This window comes from Lepus europaeus, chromosome 5 (assembly GCF_033115175.1).
Source record: "Lepus europaeus isolate LE1 chromosome 5, mLepTim1.pri, whole genome shotgun sequence".
In the NCBI taxonomy this organism is placed as follows: Eukaryota; Metazoa; Chordata; class Mammalia; order Lagomorpha; family Leporidae; genus Lepus; species Lepus europaeus.
In genome coordinates this window covers 17,633,990-17,647,389 of record NC_084831.1, presented here as the reverse complement: position 1 = coordinate 17,647,389, position 13,400 = coordinate 17,633,990, and the positions used below count along the sequence as shown (strand labels likewise).

General features: G+C 52.7%; 1 protein-coding gene across 1 annotated transcript in view; it reads left to right on the top strand.

The window, feature by feature from the left end:
* Positions 1 to 1,575, top strand: part of MYOM3 (myomesin 3) — a 47,007-nt gene extending 45,432 nt beyond the window's left edge. Inside the window, exons 36-37 of the mRNA XM_062190635.1 lie at positions 268 to 323; positions 1,249 to 1,575. Of these exons, the coding sequence (XP_062046619.1) occupies positions 268 to 323; positions 1,249 to 1,512 (320 nt within the window). The 3' untranslated portion in view covers positions 1,513 to 1,575. The remainder of the gene's footprint in view (positions 1 to 267; positions 324 to 1,248) is intronic.
* The last annotated feature ends 11,825 nt before the right edge of the window (positions 1,576 to 13,400 follow it).

Sequence of the window (13,400 nt, the reverse complement as noted above, 5' to 3'; positions counted from 1 at the left end):
CCCTTTGTCCCAGGAAGTGAGGACAGGGGCATCTCACTGGCCCCTCTGAGCACCACCGCACCTAACTATTTCACATCGCTGGTAGCAGCGCACTTCCCACCCCCATCTTCTGCTTCTGTAGCCTGGACTACTATTTTAAAGACTTCAGCCAAAATGATGAAAATAGAAGAAAAAAATAGTGCAGCTCAGCTCTGTGGGGACCTGGCTCAGCTCCAGGGGGAGATGGCAGGACAGCACCGTCACCGGGGTCTCCTGTTTCCCTTCCAGATCGTGCCAAGGTGGTCAGGGGCCTGCCGGACGTGGCCACCATCATGGAGGATAAGGTACGGACCCTCCCGGGCCACATGTTCCCTCACGCACCCCCTGCAGGTTGTGAAACACGGCGCTGTGTGGTTCAGGAGCCAAGCAGGGGCTGGCTGGCCAAGGGGCTGGGGGCCCCAGAGGGGCCCAGGGATCCCACCTCAGGGGTTGTACGGGATACAAAGGAAAGGCATGGCCCTGGTGTCACACCCGGGTTGGGGCTTGACCCAGCTCTACACCGATTCTCTAGGCAGCCCTGGGCACCACAGCTTTCTGTCCATGAACTTGGCTTTCATGTTTCCTTCTGCTGGAAGATCCCTCCCAGCCCTTGTAGTCTAGGATTCTCGAAAGTGCTCGCTCACCGCTGTGGCGCTTATCCTGGGCCAGGCCCTCTTCCAGCCACACTGCACATTTCAGCTCATCTCGCCATCAAGGCAACATGTGCCATGGAGGATTCCTGGTCACACTTTATGGCTGAGGAAATTTGGGGCCCAGAGTAGTTAAGGAACTTGCCCAAGGCCACACAGCCTGAAGGGGTGGCATTGAAAGTCACACCCCGGGTCCGGCTGTGGAACACTTTATCACCACAGCTCCGTATCAGAGCTTGGTCAAGAATTCTCCAACTCAGTGCAAACATCTTTGTCCTGCAGCAACCTAATCTACTTGCATGGTAAAATCATGAAACATAGGACAGAAGGCAATAAAGCAAAGTGCAGGCCACCCGGGGGCAGATAAGCACTGGAATAACAAAGTCTGAAATCCTAACTGGTAAATATTGCCAGAGAAAGGCGAAGGGTGGAGAACTAACACAACACTCCCTTTTATGGGTTTCAATAAAGTGAGTTTATCACAAAGAGCAGCCTGTCCTGGGGGCTCTCTGGGGGCACGAAGGTGCCAAGTTCAAGTTCCAAGGTGATGCAATTGTTCTCTTCCTGTCCCTTGAAACAGACCCTATGCCTGACCTGCGTCATCTCAGGAGACCCCACCCCTGAAATCTCCTGGCTGAAGAACGACCAGCCCGTCACCTTCCTGGACCGCTACCGCATGGAGGTGAAGGGTTCGGAGGTCACCATCACCATCGAGAAGGTCAACAGCGAGGACAGCGGACGCTATGGGGTCTTCGTCAAGAACAAGTACGGCTCCGAGACGGGCCAGGTCACCATCAGCGTGTTCAAGCACGGAGATGAGCCCAAGGAGCTGAAGGGGATGTGAGCAGCGCGTCAGGCAGGGCCCGGCCTGCTCTGCTGGCTGGGCCACAGCCGGGCACAGGCCAGGGGCGGGGCAGGAGGGGGCAGGAGAGGGTGGAACCCAGGGCACGAGGGTGGGGGTGGAGTGGGCACACCCAGAGGGGAAGCAAAGACTTTGCTGGGGTCCTGCAAGGCCTGCAGTTGGACTTGGAGACCCCTACACTCTGCAGAGCCTTGCCATTTTCGCTGTCACATGGGTGTTCCTGCCTCCAGGGACTGTTTGTGAGAACCCCTTGCAGATGGTAGAGCAGTGGTTCTCCATACCAGCGGCAATTCTGCTCTTGGGGGGACACCGCCAACATCTTCTGGTGGTCACAGCTGGGCGTCTCTTAGCATCTCGTAGAGGCCAGGTGCCACCAGATGCCACAGCCCCCCACCCCTGGACTCAACCCACCCCACCTGTCAGTCGTTCCCTACAGTACCTGATTATGCGACACTCCTCTTAGGATGTTACGGTTTTGAGTCGCCTAAGTTCAGCCAACAGTCATTCGAAGTCTAGCCTGTGCCAGGCTGAGGGTGCACTAGGAATACAAAGAAAATAGTAGGCAGGCTCTGCCCACAAGGAGGTCTCAGTCCCGGAGGAGAGAGATACCCGGTGCAGGTGACTCTGGGACCAGGCAGGAGATGGTGCAAGTTATAAAGCAGGTCCGAGTAACGTGTTGCGGTGGTCAGAGGAGCAGACGATGCTGTGCCAATTGGGCGAGGTGAGGCTTCGAAACACCTTCCCGCGGTTGGCAGAGCTGCTGTTGGCGCTGAAAAATGAGTCCGACTTGGCAGTGGTACAGCGAGAAGGACATGGCAGGAGCAAGAGTGAGGCGGCGAGGGCGGCTGCCCGGGGAGGACCTCTCCCAGCACGGGGCTCTGCCCAGGGTCACCGCTACTGGTCGGCTTTGCTCGGGGGGTCTCAGAGCTAGGCATTTCCCTGCCCACCCCACCCTCACCCCCAAACTCCTTCTTTTTCAAAATAAGATGGGGAAAGATTACAAAATTACAAATGTTGATTGTAAAACTTTGAGAAGCTCTGGAAGTTATGAAGCGGAAAATAAAAGCCACCAATACGCCCGACACCAGGACATAAGACCACCCTCCGCTGTCTGAAATGGGCTCTGCGTTGAAGGACAACGTGAACCCTTCCCGCGTCCACCAGCCAGGCCCGCGCCCAGGCCTGGGGGTCAGGCACGCCCAGAGGCCCACGTCCTAGGCGCCATGGTACAGAGCAGACCCTGCCCTGGGAAGGCAGGGACAAGGGGGACGTGACTATTGCCGGGAAGGCCTTAGAGGCAAACGCTCCTCCCCGCCCCGCCATGTCATCTTGCCCCCTGCTTTTGCTTCCTCTCGGCCTCAGTGTCCCCTTTGTATAAGGAGAAGGTGGGAGGTCATTGAGGGCCCTCCAACTGACACTAGGTTCGTTATGATTTGCAAGGACTCGCCTCTCCTTAGCTTCTCCCATGAAGATGTGGTAAAGCAAAAGACTCCCTCCTAGCCATGGGGAGATTCACATCCGAGTCTGAGTGTTGTTCTTCCTGCGCAACTACAAAGCCGCTGACCCTGGTGGAGTGGGCTGTGAACGCCCCCTGTTGGTGACAGTTGCATTTACACCCTAAGAAGCAGCTCCAGAGCAGCCATTCCCGCGGCTGGGGATGCTGGGAGCTCCCAGGTGAGGCGACAGCAAGCCGAGGGCCCAGGAGCAGAAGCCAGCCCTGCTCTGCTGTATCCGGCCTGCAGCTCGCTAATCGTGGTTTTGTTTGTTTGAGCTCCTGGCCTGGTAATTCCAGTATCCCTGGTGTATCTCAGCCTGGTGCTCATGCCTACTCCTCAAACTGCAGTTTTCGCCTTTTAATTCTTTAAATTTTATTTGAAAAGCAGAGAGAGGGGGAGAGTCCACCTGCTGGTTCACTCCACAAATGCCCCTAACAGCCAGGCCAAAGCCAAGAGCCAGGGGCCAGGAACTCAACTCCTTGCAGGCCTCCTGGTGTGGGTGGCAGGGACCAGCTACTTGAACCAGCATCTGCTGCCACCCAGCGCATTCATTATCAAGAAGCTGGATCACAGGTGGAGCTGGACTCCTACCAGGCCCTCCAGTGTGGGCCGCAGGCATTCCAAGCAGTGTCTAACGGCCGTGCCAAACGCCCAGCCCCGGGTTTTGCATTTTGGTGCGCCTTGTATCCTCTGTCAAAAGGTGGTCCTTACGTGCCAGGTAGAAGGAACTGCTGTGAACCGTGCAGCTGTGGCGAGGGGTGGGAGGAGAAGCCCGGGGAAGTCTGCGATTAGACCCAGGTTTTAGGGAGCCTGCACCCAGGACGGGGCAGATGACCACAGGAGTAATCTACACCCCCCACCCCCCCCCAGGAAGGGGCACACCACAGGGATAATCTCCCTCCCCCAGGGGTTTGGTAAAACAACAGCAGACCAGCTCTGGTAAAATGGTTTCTCCGGAGGTCAGGCTTTGTGAAGAGAACGCTCCAGCATATTTCAAAACGGCTCCTTCTCCACCCCCCCTCCCCATGCTGGAAGCCACCGAGGGGTTTTTTCTCTGATCTTCACTGTGAGAACTTGGTCCAGCTCCTGGAGGTAAAACTCAGGCAAGGGTGGGGCCCCCCTGGAGTGCTCATCTCACACCTGTCCACCTCCAGCTCAAGTAATTCTTCAGTTCCATTTCAGGCCCCTCTCCCCCGGCCCAGGGTCCCCCAGAGGCTTCTGCCCACAGGTTCCTGCCCCAGGAAGTTCGGATGCTCAGGACCCACCTGTCTGTCTCTCCAGCAGGCCAGCCTTCTCTCAGGGATCTCAGGAGAGCTCTCAGTTTGTTCATTTGGCGACTTCTAAGCTCCTTAGGAGCATGACTGGAAGCCAGAAGTTCCTCTCGGTCTGGCCTGTGGGATAGAGGCCCCCACGGTGCATCCCGGAGTAGCCTTCCCGAAGACCGGGAACCCCATCACCCCTGTTGGGCTACTCCTCTCTCCCTGCCCCCGCCTCTCAGAGCCCAGGCTCCCCGGTTTCCTGTTGGGGTCCTACCTGGGAGGACCATGAAGGGGGCAGGCCCAGGGGGAGGTGGGCGTGGGGGTGGAGACCCCAAGGTATTTCACTGTTGCTGCTCAGCCTCCTCACCTTAGCCCAGTGACACCTCAAGTCCCCTGGGATGGGACTGTGACACATCAACCACCTCCCCGCGGGGCCCTTGTTTCTTGAGCCCAGGGTGGTGGCAGTCGTGGGTCGCCACCCAGTGAAGCCGCATTCTCACTGTACACCCTGGATCCATGGCCTTCACTACTGCCCGCCCCCCAGCCGGCCCCCAGTGGCTCCACTCCCTGGCCGGCTGAGGCCCCTCTGGCTTCCTCCTTAGCTGCTGTTCCCAATGGCTCCTTCTAGGATTCTTTTTCTGGCTCACCCTGGGAAATGTGTCGTTGGGTCCAGCATGATCCCAGGACTCTGTGAGACACAGAAAGCGGGAACCTTGTCTCTCTTACCTGGAGGAACTGTCTGCAAACACAGCCCCGGCATTCTCCAAGGAACCCTCCACGAATCACCTCCAGGGATCTCCCAGGATGCCAAGGGTCCAGGGAGCCCAGGCCCCTAAGGCCCCCTCTGCCAGCCCACCCGCTCCTCCCAGCCACACCTGTGCCACCGTTTGCATCCTAACCCAGGTGCAGCCCTTCTAAGGCATTCAGAGCCGAGGCGAGCAGGGAGCTGAAAAGGAGCTGGCTGGGCTTTGTAATAATCAACCTTACCCACTCGCCTCCGCCCCAGCTGCAGTCGTATGCCTGTGACACTTTAAAATCCCAAATAGCTGCGGCAGCTTGAGCGACATGTTCACACCAAGAATAGTTTCAGAAGCAACACTCTCCAGATGTCTCAGCGAAGGGAAGTAGATTCTGGATTCGTAGCTTTTGAGAACTGTCTTCCTGCTGAGCCTGGAGGAGTTAGCGAAGAGTGCCTTGGGTTAGGAGCCAAACAAATGGCACAGCCTCAGTGCAATGGGAGTGAGCCCCTCCCCACCCAGCGAGCCCCTCCCTGCCCGTGCCTCCCAGGAACCCCAGCGCCCAGGGCTGAGCTTTGCAACACCGGGTCTGTGCCCCCACATCTAAAGACAGCAAAACGCAGGGCCACACAAAAGCCTTCTCATTCCCGATACAGAACTGCTCGCCATGAAATGAGTCTTGGGGTTTACTCTAAATACTCTAAAAATAAATGGGAGGAAGGGAGACAAGCAGAAAAGTTAGCAAAAGGGGGATGATTCTTGAAGCTCCGTGAAGGTTCACACGGCCATTTTCTCTGCTGCTGCTGTGTGTGTGTGTGTGGAATGATCTCATCGTAAAGATTTATGAAGACCTCTCGGGAAACAAATCCTCTGCTGGCTTTTCATCTGTAGTCATATTAGTTATTTACATCTGGCAATTAGGGCTATGAGAAGCAGGCAAGGGAGCACAGAGCTCCTCTCTTGCAGGCAATGATTATAGCCTGTTATTTTTCAATTGCACTAATTAAAATGAATGGCTGCTCTACCAGAAATAATTACCAAGTAATGGTGCAGTTAAAAAAAAAAAAAAAAAAACCTACATAGCCAATGTTTCATTGACTCTGCCTTCATTCAACACAACCATTCTTGAGCTTGCTAAGTGGCAGGAACTCCCAAAATTAAACCCTGGTGCGATCACCTGGGATCCAGCTTTGATTGGGTTATCTAACCTAGTTGCTGGATTAGATGAGCCAGCACAGTGCCCGGCAGGAGCTCAACACGTGAGAGCTTGCCCCAGCCAGCCACACCCTGTGAGGGGAGGGAGTCACCGGAGGTGCCTGGCGTCAGCACGTGGCTGGCCGATGACAATGTCAACAACTCCACAAACGGAAGCCCACGGTCTCAAGAGGGATTTTTAAACTGGAGTCTGTTGTCTTTTTCTATAGAGATTCCTAATGCGTGCAGAATGCAGTGGTAACACCCATATCACAAGTCTGAGTACCGCGGTTCCATGCCCAGCTCTGCTCCCCATCCCAGCTTCCTGCTGACTGCACCCCGAGGAGCAGCAGGAAGATGACGGCTCCAGTAGCTGGGCTCCTGCCACCCATGTGGGAGGCCAGACCCACTGCCTGGCCTGGGCTTTAGACTGGCCCAGCCCTGGCCACTGTGGGCATTTGTGGGGGTGAACTGTGGTTAGAACTCTCTCTCTCTCTCTCTGCCTTTCAAATAAACTGACTGAATACATAATTTAAAAGAAAAAAAAGAGTTCAAACACCCACACACAAGGCTCACGTACGAGGAACAAGCAGAGTGGAAATCATTGCTTATTAGCCTGACAGATGTTCCCACCTGTTCCCCAGCGCTGCTCTGTTCCGCAGGCTCCGCTGTACCTGGGGTATCCGCGGGATGCAATTTTGGTTAAGGGAAATAAGCAGACACTGGCTGGACACTGGGCGGGGCGAGGGGGTGTTCTTGATGTCGCTGATCAAAGGAGCAGACACAATAGGTAGGAAGGCACTCCCCTCCCTCCTTCCTGCCTCTAACGCCGGCGGCCACCTCAGGACCATGACGAAAGAGATTCGCAGAGGGGCCAGTGTTGGTGTGGTGCCGCTGCTGCCGCCAGGCCCTCTGCCACCACCTCCTTTCCCTACGTACAACAGAAACGTGAACCGGTCTGTATTCAAGCCACCGGAAACTAGATTTGCTGTTCCTTGGAGCTGAAAGCATTTCCAATTCACACACCACTTTGGTTAACATTTTTGCTGGATTTCCTGCTGGTCTATACAGAGCTGAGAAATCCTACAGAAAATTTTACATTCTGGGTTTTTCATTTGCCATTACATCAAAATGATTTTTTCACATCACCAAAAAGTGTTCTGGAACAGGTGTTTGGCACAGCAGTTAAGATGCTGTTTGGGGGGCTGGAGCTGTGGCGTAGCTGGCTAAGCCTCCTGCAGTGCCAGCATCCCATATGGGCACCAGTTTGTGTCCCAGCTGCTCCACTCCGATCCAGCTCCCTGCTATGACCTGGGAAAGCAGTGGAAGATGGCCAAGTGCTTGGGCCCCTGTCATCCACACGAGAGACCCAGAAGCTCCTGGCCCCTGGCTTTGGCCTGGTCCAGCCCTGGCCATTGCAGCCATTTTGGGAGTGAACCAGCTGATGGAAGACCTCCCTCCTCTCCTTTCTCTCTCTGCCTCTGTCTCTGCCTAGCCCTCTCTCTAACTCTGACTTTCAAATAAATAAATAAATCTTAAAAATAAAGAAAAAAGAAAGGCAGAGTGATAGATAAGGAAAGACAAAAAGAGGTCTTCCATCCACTGGATCACTCCCCAAATGGCTACAACAGTTGGGGCTGGGCCAGGCTGAAGCCAGGAACCCAGAATTCCATCCAGGTTTCCTGTGTGGGTGGCAGTGGCCCAAGCACTTGGGCCATCAATTACTGCTCTCCTAGGAGCATTAGCAGGGAGCTAGCTCAGAAGTGGAGCAGCTGGGACTGGAACAAGTGCTCACAGGTGTAGAAGGTGGGCATCACAAGCAGTGGCTTAATCTGTAGCACCACCACTTGGATCCCTATTTGTGTTTTTAAAAATAAGATTAAAACTTTTTAAAACTTTAAATAAAGTCCTAGTGTTTTAAAATGTCAAGAAATAAAAGACAGGAGCAGGCACGCAGTGTAGCAGTTAAACAGATACCTGGGTTCAATTCCCAGCTCTGGCTCCTGACTCCAGCTTCCTGCTAACACAGACCCTGGGAAGCATTAGTATGGCTCAAGTAATTGGGTTCCTGCCACCAACATGCGAGGCTTCGATGAACTCCCATCTGCCAACTCTGACCCTGGTCCAGCTCCAGCCACTGCAGATACTTGGAGAGAGAATCAGAGAATAGAAATTCCCTCTCTCTCTCTCTCTACTCCCCCACCTGGCAAATAAACAAATAAATAAAAGTATAATAAATAAAAGTATTTCAAACACTAAACACAATGTGATGTTATTTTGATAAAATAAAAATGACATATTCTCGCAGACTGGAAGAATACATACCAAAATGTAAACAGTGATGTTTCTAGGTGGTAAGACTAAAATTGATGTTTATTAGGGCCAGCACTGTGGCGTCGAAGGTTAAGCCTCCACCTGCAGTGTCAGCATCCCATATGGGACCGGTTCGAGTCCCAGCTGCTCCACTTGCAACCCAGCTCCCTGCTAATGCACCTGGGAACACAACTGAAGATGGCCCAAGTATTTGGGCCCCTGCACCCACATGGGAGACCCGGATGAAGCTCCTGGCTCCTGGCTTTGGCCTGGCCCAGCCTTGGCTGTTGCTGCCATTTGGGGAGCAAACCAGCAGATGGAAGCTCACTCTCTCTTTCCTTCTCTCTCTCTGTACCTCTGCCTTTCAGATAAATCTGTTTACAAAATTGATGTTGATTTTCTTTCTTGTTAGTATTTTCAAAATAGCTATAATAAACTTTTAAAAATATTTTTTAAAAGGGAAAGAAACGAGACTCCTGAATGTTTTCCGAGCGACCACAGTATCCGCTACATTGCTGCAAACTAGCGTTTCTTATTCTGCGCTCCCAGCTCTCGAACCAGTTTTTTCATTTTCCTTTTGTGCCTGACTTCTCAACGGGACCTGGAACCTTCTCTTCGTTACCCTTGGAGACTTCAGCCTACCCCGGGACCATTTTCACTTCGGAGAGCGCATGTTACAGTTACAGAATTTCCGTTTGGTTCTTTTTCAGTCTGTCTTCCTGTGCTGAGACTCCCTGTCGGCCCCTTTTAGAACACATTCTCCTTTACTGTAGGGAGCACAGCGCGCACGGCGGCTGTAAAATCCTCATCTGCCACCTCTGGGTCAGCTTCTGCTGGTTTTCCCTTCCCTTGAAAACAGACCTACTTTCCTTTGCCAGATGACTCGAGATTGCATTGCCAATGTCAGGTGTGGGCACTGATTCTGTCGTATTCCTCTAAAATGTGCTGATTTTCTTCTCGTGGGTTCTTTTCAGGAGATTAGCTTGGTTGGGACAAGCGCCTCAAACATCAGCTCATTTTGTGACAGGGTGGCTTTAAGTTTAAGGTTTTCCCACAGGGCACAGCCTGCCTGGGGGGGTATAGGTTATCTTGCTTGGTTGCTTCAGAGCAGGGACTATTCCTTTGAGAGAAACAAGTGACAGACATCCGTCTGCTCGACTGGCTGAAACCGGCATATTTCTGTCTTCAGTACCCTGCTTGCTTGCTTGATAATGGCCAAGGCCACCAAAATGTAGTTTCTGCCTTTTTTTTTTGACAGGCAGACTGAACAGTGAGAGAGAGAGACAGAGAGAAAGGTCTTCCTTTTTGCCGTTGGTTCACCCTCCAATGGCTGCTGCGGCTGGCGCATCGCGCTGATCCGAAGCCAGGAACCAGGTGCTTCTCCTGGTCTCCCATGCGGGTGCAGGGCCCAAGGACATGGGCCATCCTCAACTGCCTTCCCGGGCCATAGCAGAGCCTTTTAAAACCCCGGCCACTGCACCTCGGGGCGGTCTTCTCCGGACCTGCTCTGTGAGAGGGCGGTCACCAGCTGGCTGATAAAGACTCCTAATGTGACCTCAAAAACCTCACTGTGTTTTTTTTTTTTTTCAATCTTTTTTAGTTTATTTATTTGACAGGTAGAGTTACAGGCAGTGAGAGAGAGACAGAGAGAAAGGTCTTCCTTCTGTTGGTTCACTCCCTAAATGGCCGAAATGGCCAGAGCTATGCCTATACGAAGCCAGGAGCCAGATGTTTCCTCCTGGTCTCCCACACAGGTGCAGGGCCCAAGCACTTGGGCCATCCTCCACTGCCTTCCCAGGCCACAGCAGAGAGCTGGACAGGAAGAGGAGCAACCGGGACTAGAACCCAGCGCCCATATGAGATGCTGGTGCTGCAGGCGGAGGATTAACCAAGGCGCCAGCCTCACTGTGTTTAATCTGTGCGCCCCACAACAATCTCTTTTATCCTTAGCTGATGCGCACACAGCCTCTGCTATGGTCTGAGAGCGAGGATGAAGACGGACCTCTAGCTGGTGTACGTTTCCCAGAGGACTTTGGGATGAAACTGTCAGTGTAGTGCATCTATTCTAGAAGATTTAAATCCTGGGTGGGAGGGAAGTTATGGGGGGGGGGGGAGCCATTGTAATCCATAAACTGTACTTTGGAAATTATATTTACTAAATAAAAGTTTAAAAAAAAAAGATTTAAATCCTTACCAAGGGGCTGGCGCTGCGGCGTAGTAGGTGAAGTCTCCACTGGGCACCAGCATCCCATCTGGGCACCAGTTCCAGTCCCGGCTGCTCCACTGCCAATCAGGCTCCCTGCTATGGCCTGGGAAAGCAGTAGAGGATGGCCCAAGTGCTTGGGCCCCTGCACGCATGTGGAAGACCGGGAAGAAGCTCCTGGCTCCTGGCTTCAGATTGGCCCAGCTCTGGCCGTTGTGGCCATTTGGGGAGTGAACCAGCAGTTGGAAGACCTCCCTCGCTCTCTCTTTCCCTCTCTCTCTGTAATTCTACCTCTCAAATAAATAAATAAAATCTTTAAAAAGAAAAAAAAAAAGATGTCCCTGTCCTACCTTAGGTTCAATGCCTGGCTCTGGCTCTGGCTCTGGCTCTGGCTCTGGCTCCGGCTCCTGACTCGAGTTTCCCAGCAGTGCAGATCCCGGGAGGCAGCGGGAATGGCTCACCCCGTGGCGGATTGTGTTCCTGGCCCCCAACTCACAATACCCAGGCCTCACCCTGGCATCTGCGGAATGAAGCAGTGGACGGGAACTCTGTCTCTTACCTCTCAAAACCAATCCAAACCAAGAAGGTATGATTGATCACTGTAAACTTAGGGTGACATTGAAACACAGGAGGAGGACCCAGTTCAGTCTTGTTCAGAGGTAGTATCTGAAGAGATCCAGGAGTTTTCTTCGCCTGTGTCAGTCACGGCCATCAGTGTTGGATATTACCTTAACAAAGTTGATGTTTTCCCTGGTGGAAGGTTTTTCTTCTTAAACCACGTTTAAGGTGTTGCCCGTGTGTTGGCCATTTCTGCTTCTTTTGCCTGTTTTCCATTGGGACGTCGATGTTATTCTCAGGATTTTCAAGTTATCCTCTGTGGGAGGCTAGCTTTATTCCGGTTATTTTCACGGCCATATGACAGTACTTGAACAAGTGTGTGACATTGAAAAATGGAATTAAATGGAAATTGAATGGAAAAGAAATTGGAAGGGGGCCGGCACCGTGGCTCACTTGGCTAATCCTCCGCCTGCGGCGCCGGCATCCCATATGGGCACCGGGTTCTAGTACCGGCTGCTCCTCTTCCAGTCCAGCTTTCTGCTGTGGTCCAGGAAGGCAGTGGAGGATGGCCCAAGTGCTTGGGCCCCTGCACCCACATAGGAGACCAGGAAGAAGCTCCTGGCTCCTGGCTTCAGATTGGCGTATCTCTGGCCATAGCAGCCAATTGGGGGGTGAACCAACGGAAGGAAGACCTTTCTCTCTGTCTCTCTCTCTCTCACACTGTCTAATTATATCTGTCAAATAAAAAAAAAAAAGAATTGGAAGATTTTTATTTTGGTGCAAAAAATTGAAATCCATGCTGTTTTTTCATAATATGCAATTTCCATGAACTTTTTGAAGACCGTGCATGTTCAGTTGGCTTGTATTTGCTTTCTTTTTTTTTTTTAACATTTATTTATTTATTTGAAAGTCAGTGTTATACACAGAGAGAAGGAGAGGCAGAGAGAGAGAGAGAGAGAGAGAGAGAGGTCTTCCATCCACTGGTTTTCTGTCTTCCCCTCTCGTGTATGGGCTGTTCTTCCACCCACTCGTGTTGGATATTTCTCAGCGTGGGGCAACTCAGGCTCACACGTGAATGTCTGTTTATTCCCTCACTGCCGAATAAGTTCTGTTCCTGTTTGCACATGGTTCCAGGCTCTGCTTAGGATTGCTGTCTCTGTGGGAGGCTAGACCGCGGATCAGACGTTAACCTATCCACTGCCCACATCACCTTGGGATGCGTGCGTTCCACATTGCAGCGCCTGGCGTCCACCTCGGCTGCTCCACTTCGGACCCAGCTTCCTGCCATGCGCACCCTGGGAGGCAGCCGGTGACGGCTCAGAGAGTTGACTCCCTGCCGCCCACGTCAAAGACCCAGGCTGGGTTCCAGGCTCCTGGACGCGGCCTGGCCCAGCCCTAGCTATGGCAGGCATTTGGGGGTGAACCAGTAAATGGAAGATTCTGTCTCTTCCTGTGTGTTTCTGTCTCTTCCTTCCAAAATAAAACACAAATTTAAAAAATAGAAAACCACAAATCCCACCATGGGGTCTCACCCTCCTGACCTCATCTAATCCAGACCACCTGCCGAAGGCCCCATCTCCAAATGCCATCAACATATGGCCTTGGGGATTAAGTTTCCAACACGTGAACTTTCAGGGGATTCATTGAAACCATAACATGGTTGGTTCCAGGTTGCTTTCTGAGGGTGAGAAGGCAACCATATTAGTCATCTTTCTGTTTTTTTTTTTTTTTAAGATTTATTTTTATTTATTTGAAAGAGTTACAGAGAGAGGCAGAGACACAGAGAGAGGTCTTCCATCCGCTGGTTCACTCCCCAGATGACTGCAACGGCCAGAGCTGCACCGATCTGAAGCCAGGAGCCAGGAGCTTCTTCCAGGTCTCCCACGCAGGTGCAGGGGCCCAAGGACTTGGGCCATCTTGTACTGCTCTCCCAGGCTATAGCAGATAGTTGGATGGGAAGAGGAGCAGCCTCTAGAATCGGCGCCCATAAGGGATGTTGGCACTTCAGGCCAGGGCATTAACCGGCTGTGCCACAGTGCCGGCCCCAAGTCAGTCTTTCACTACTTTAACTGAGATAACTGAGAGGAGCTTCCTGGGAAGGAAAGGTTCA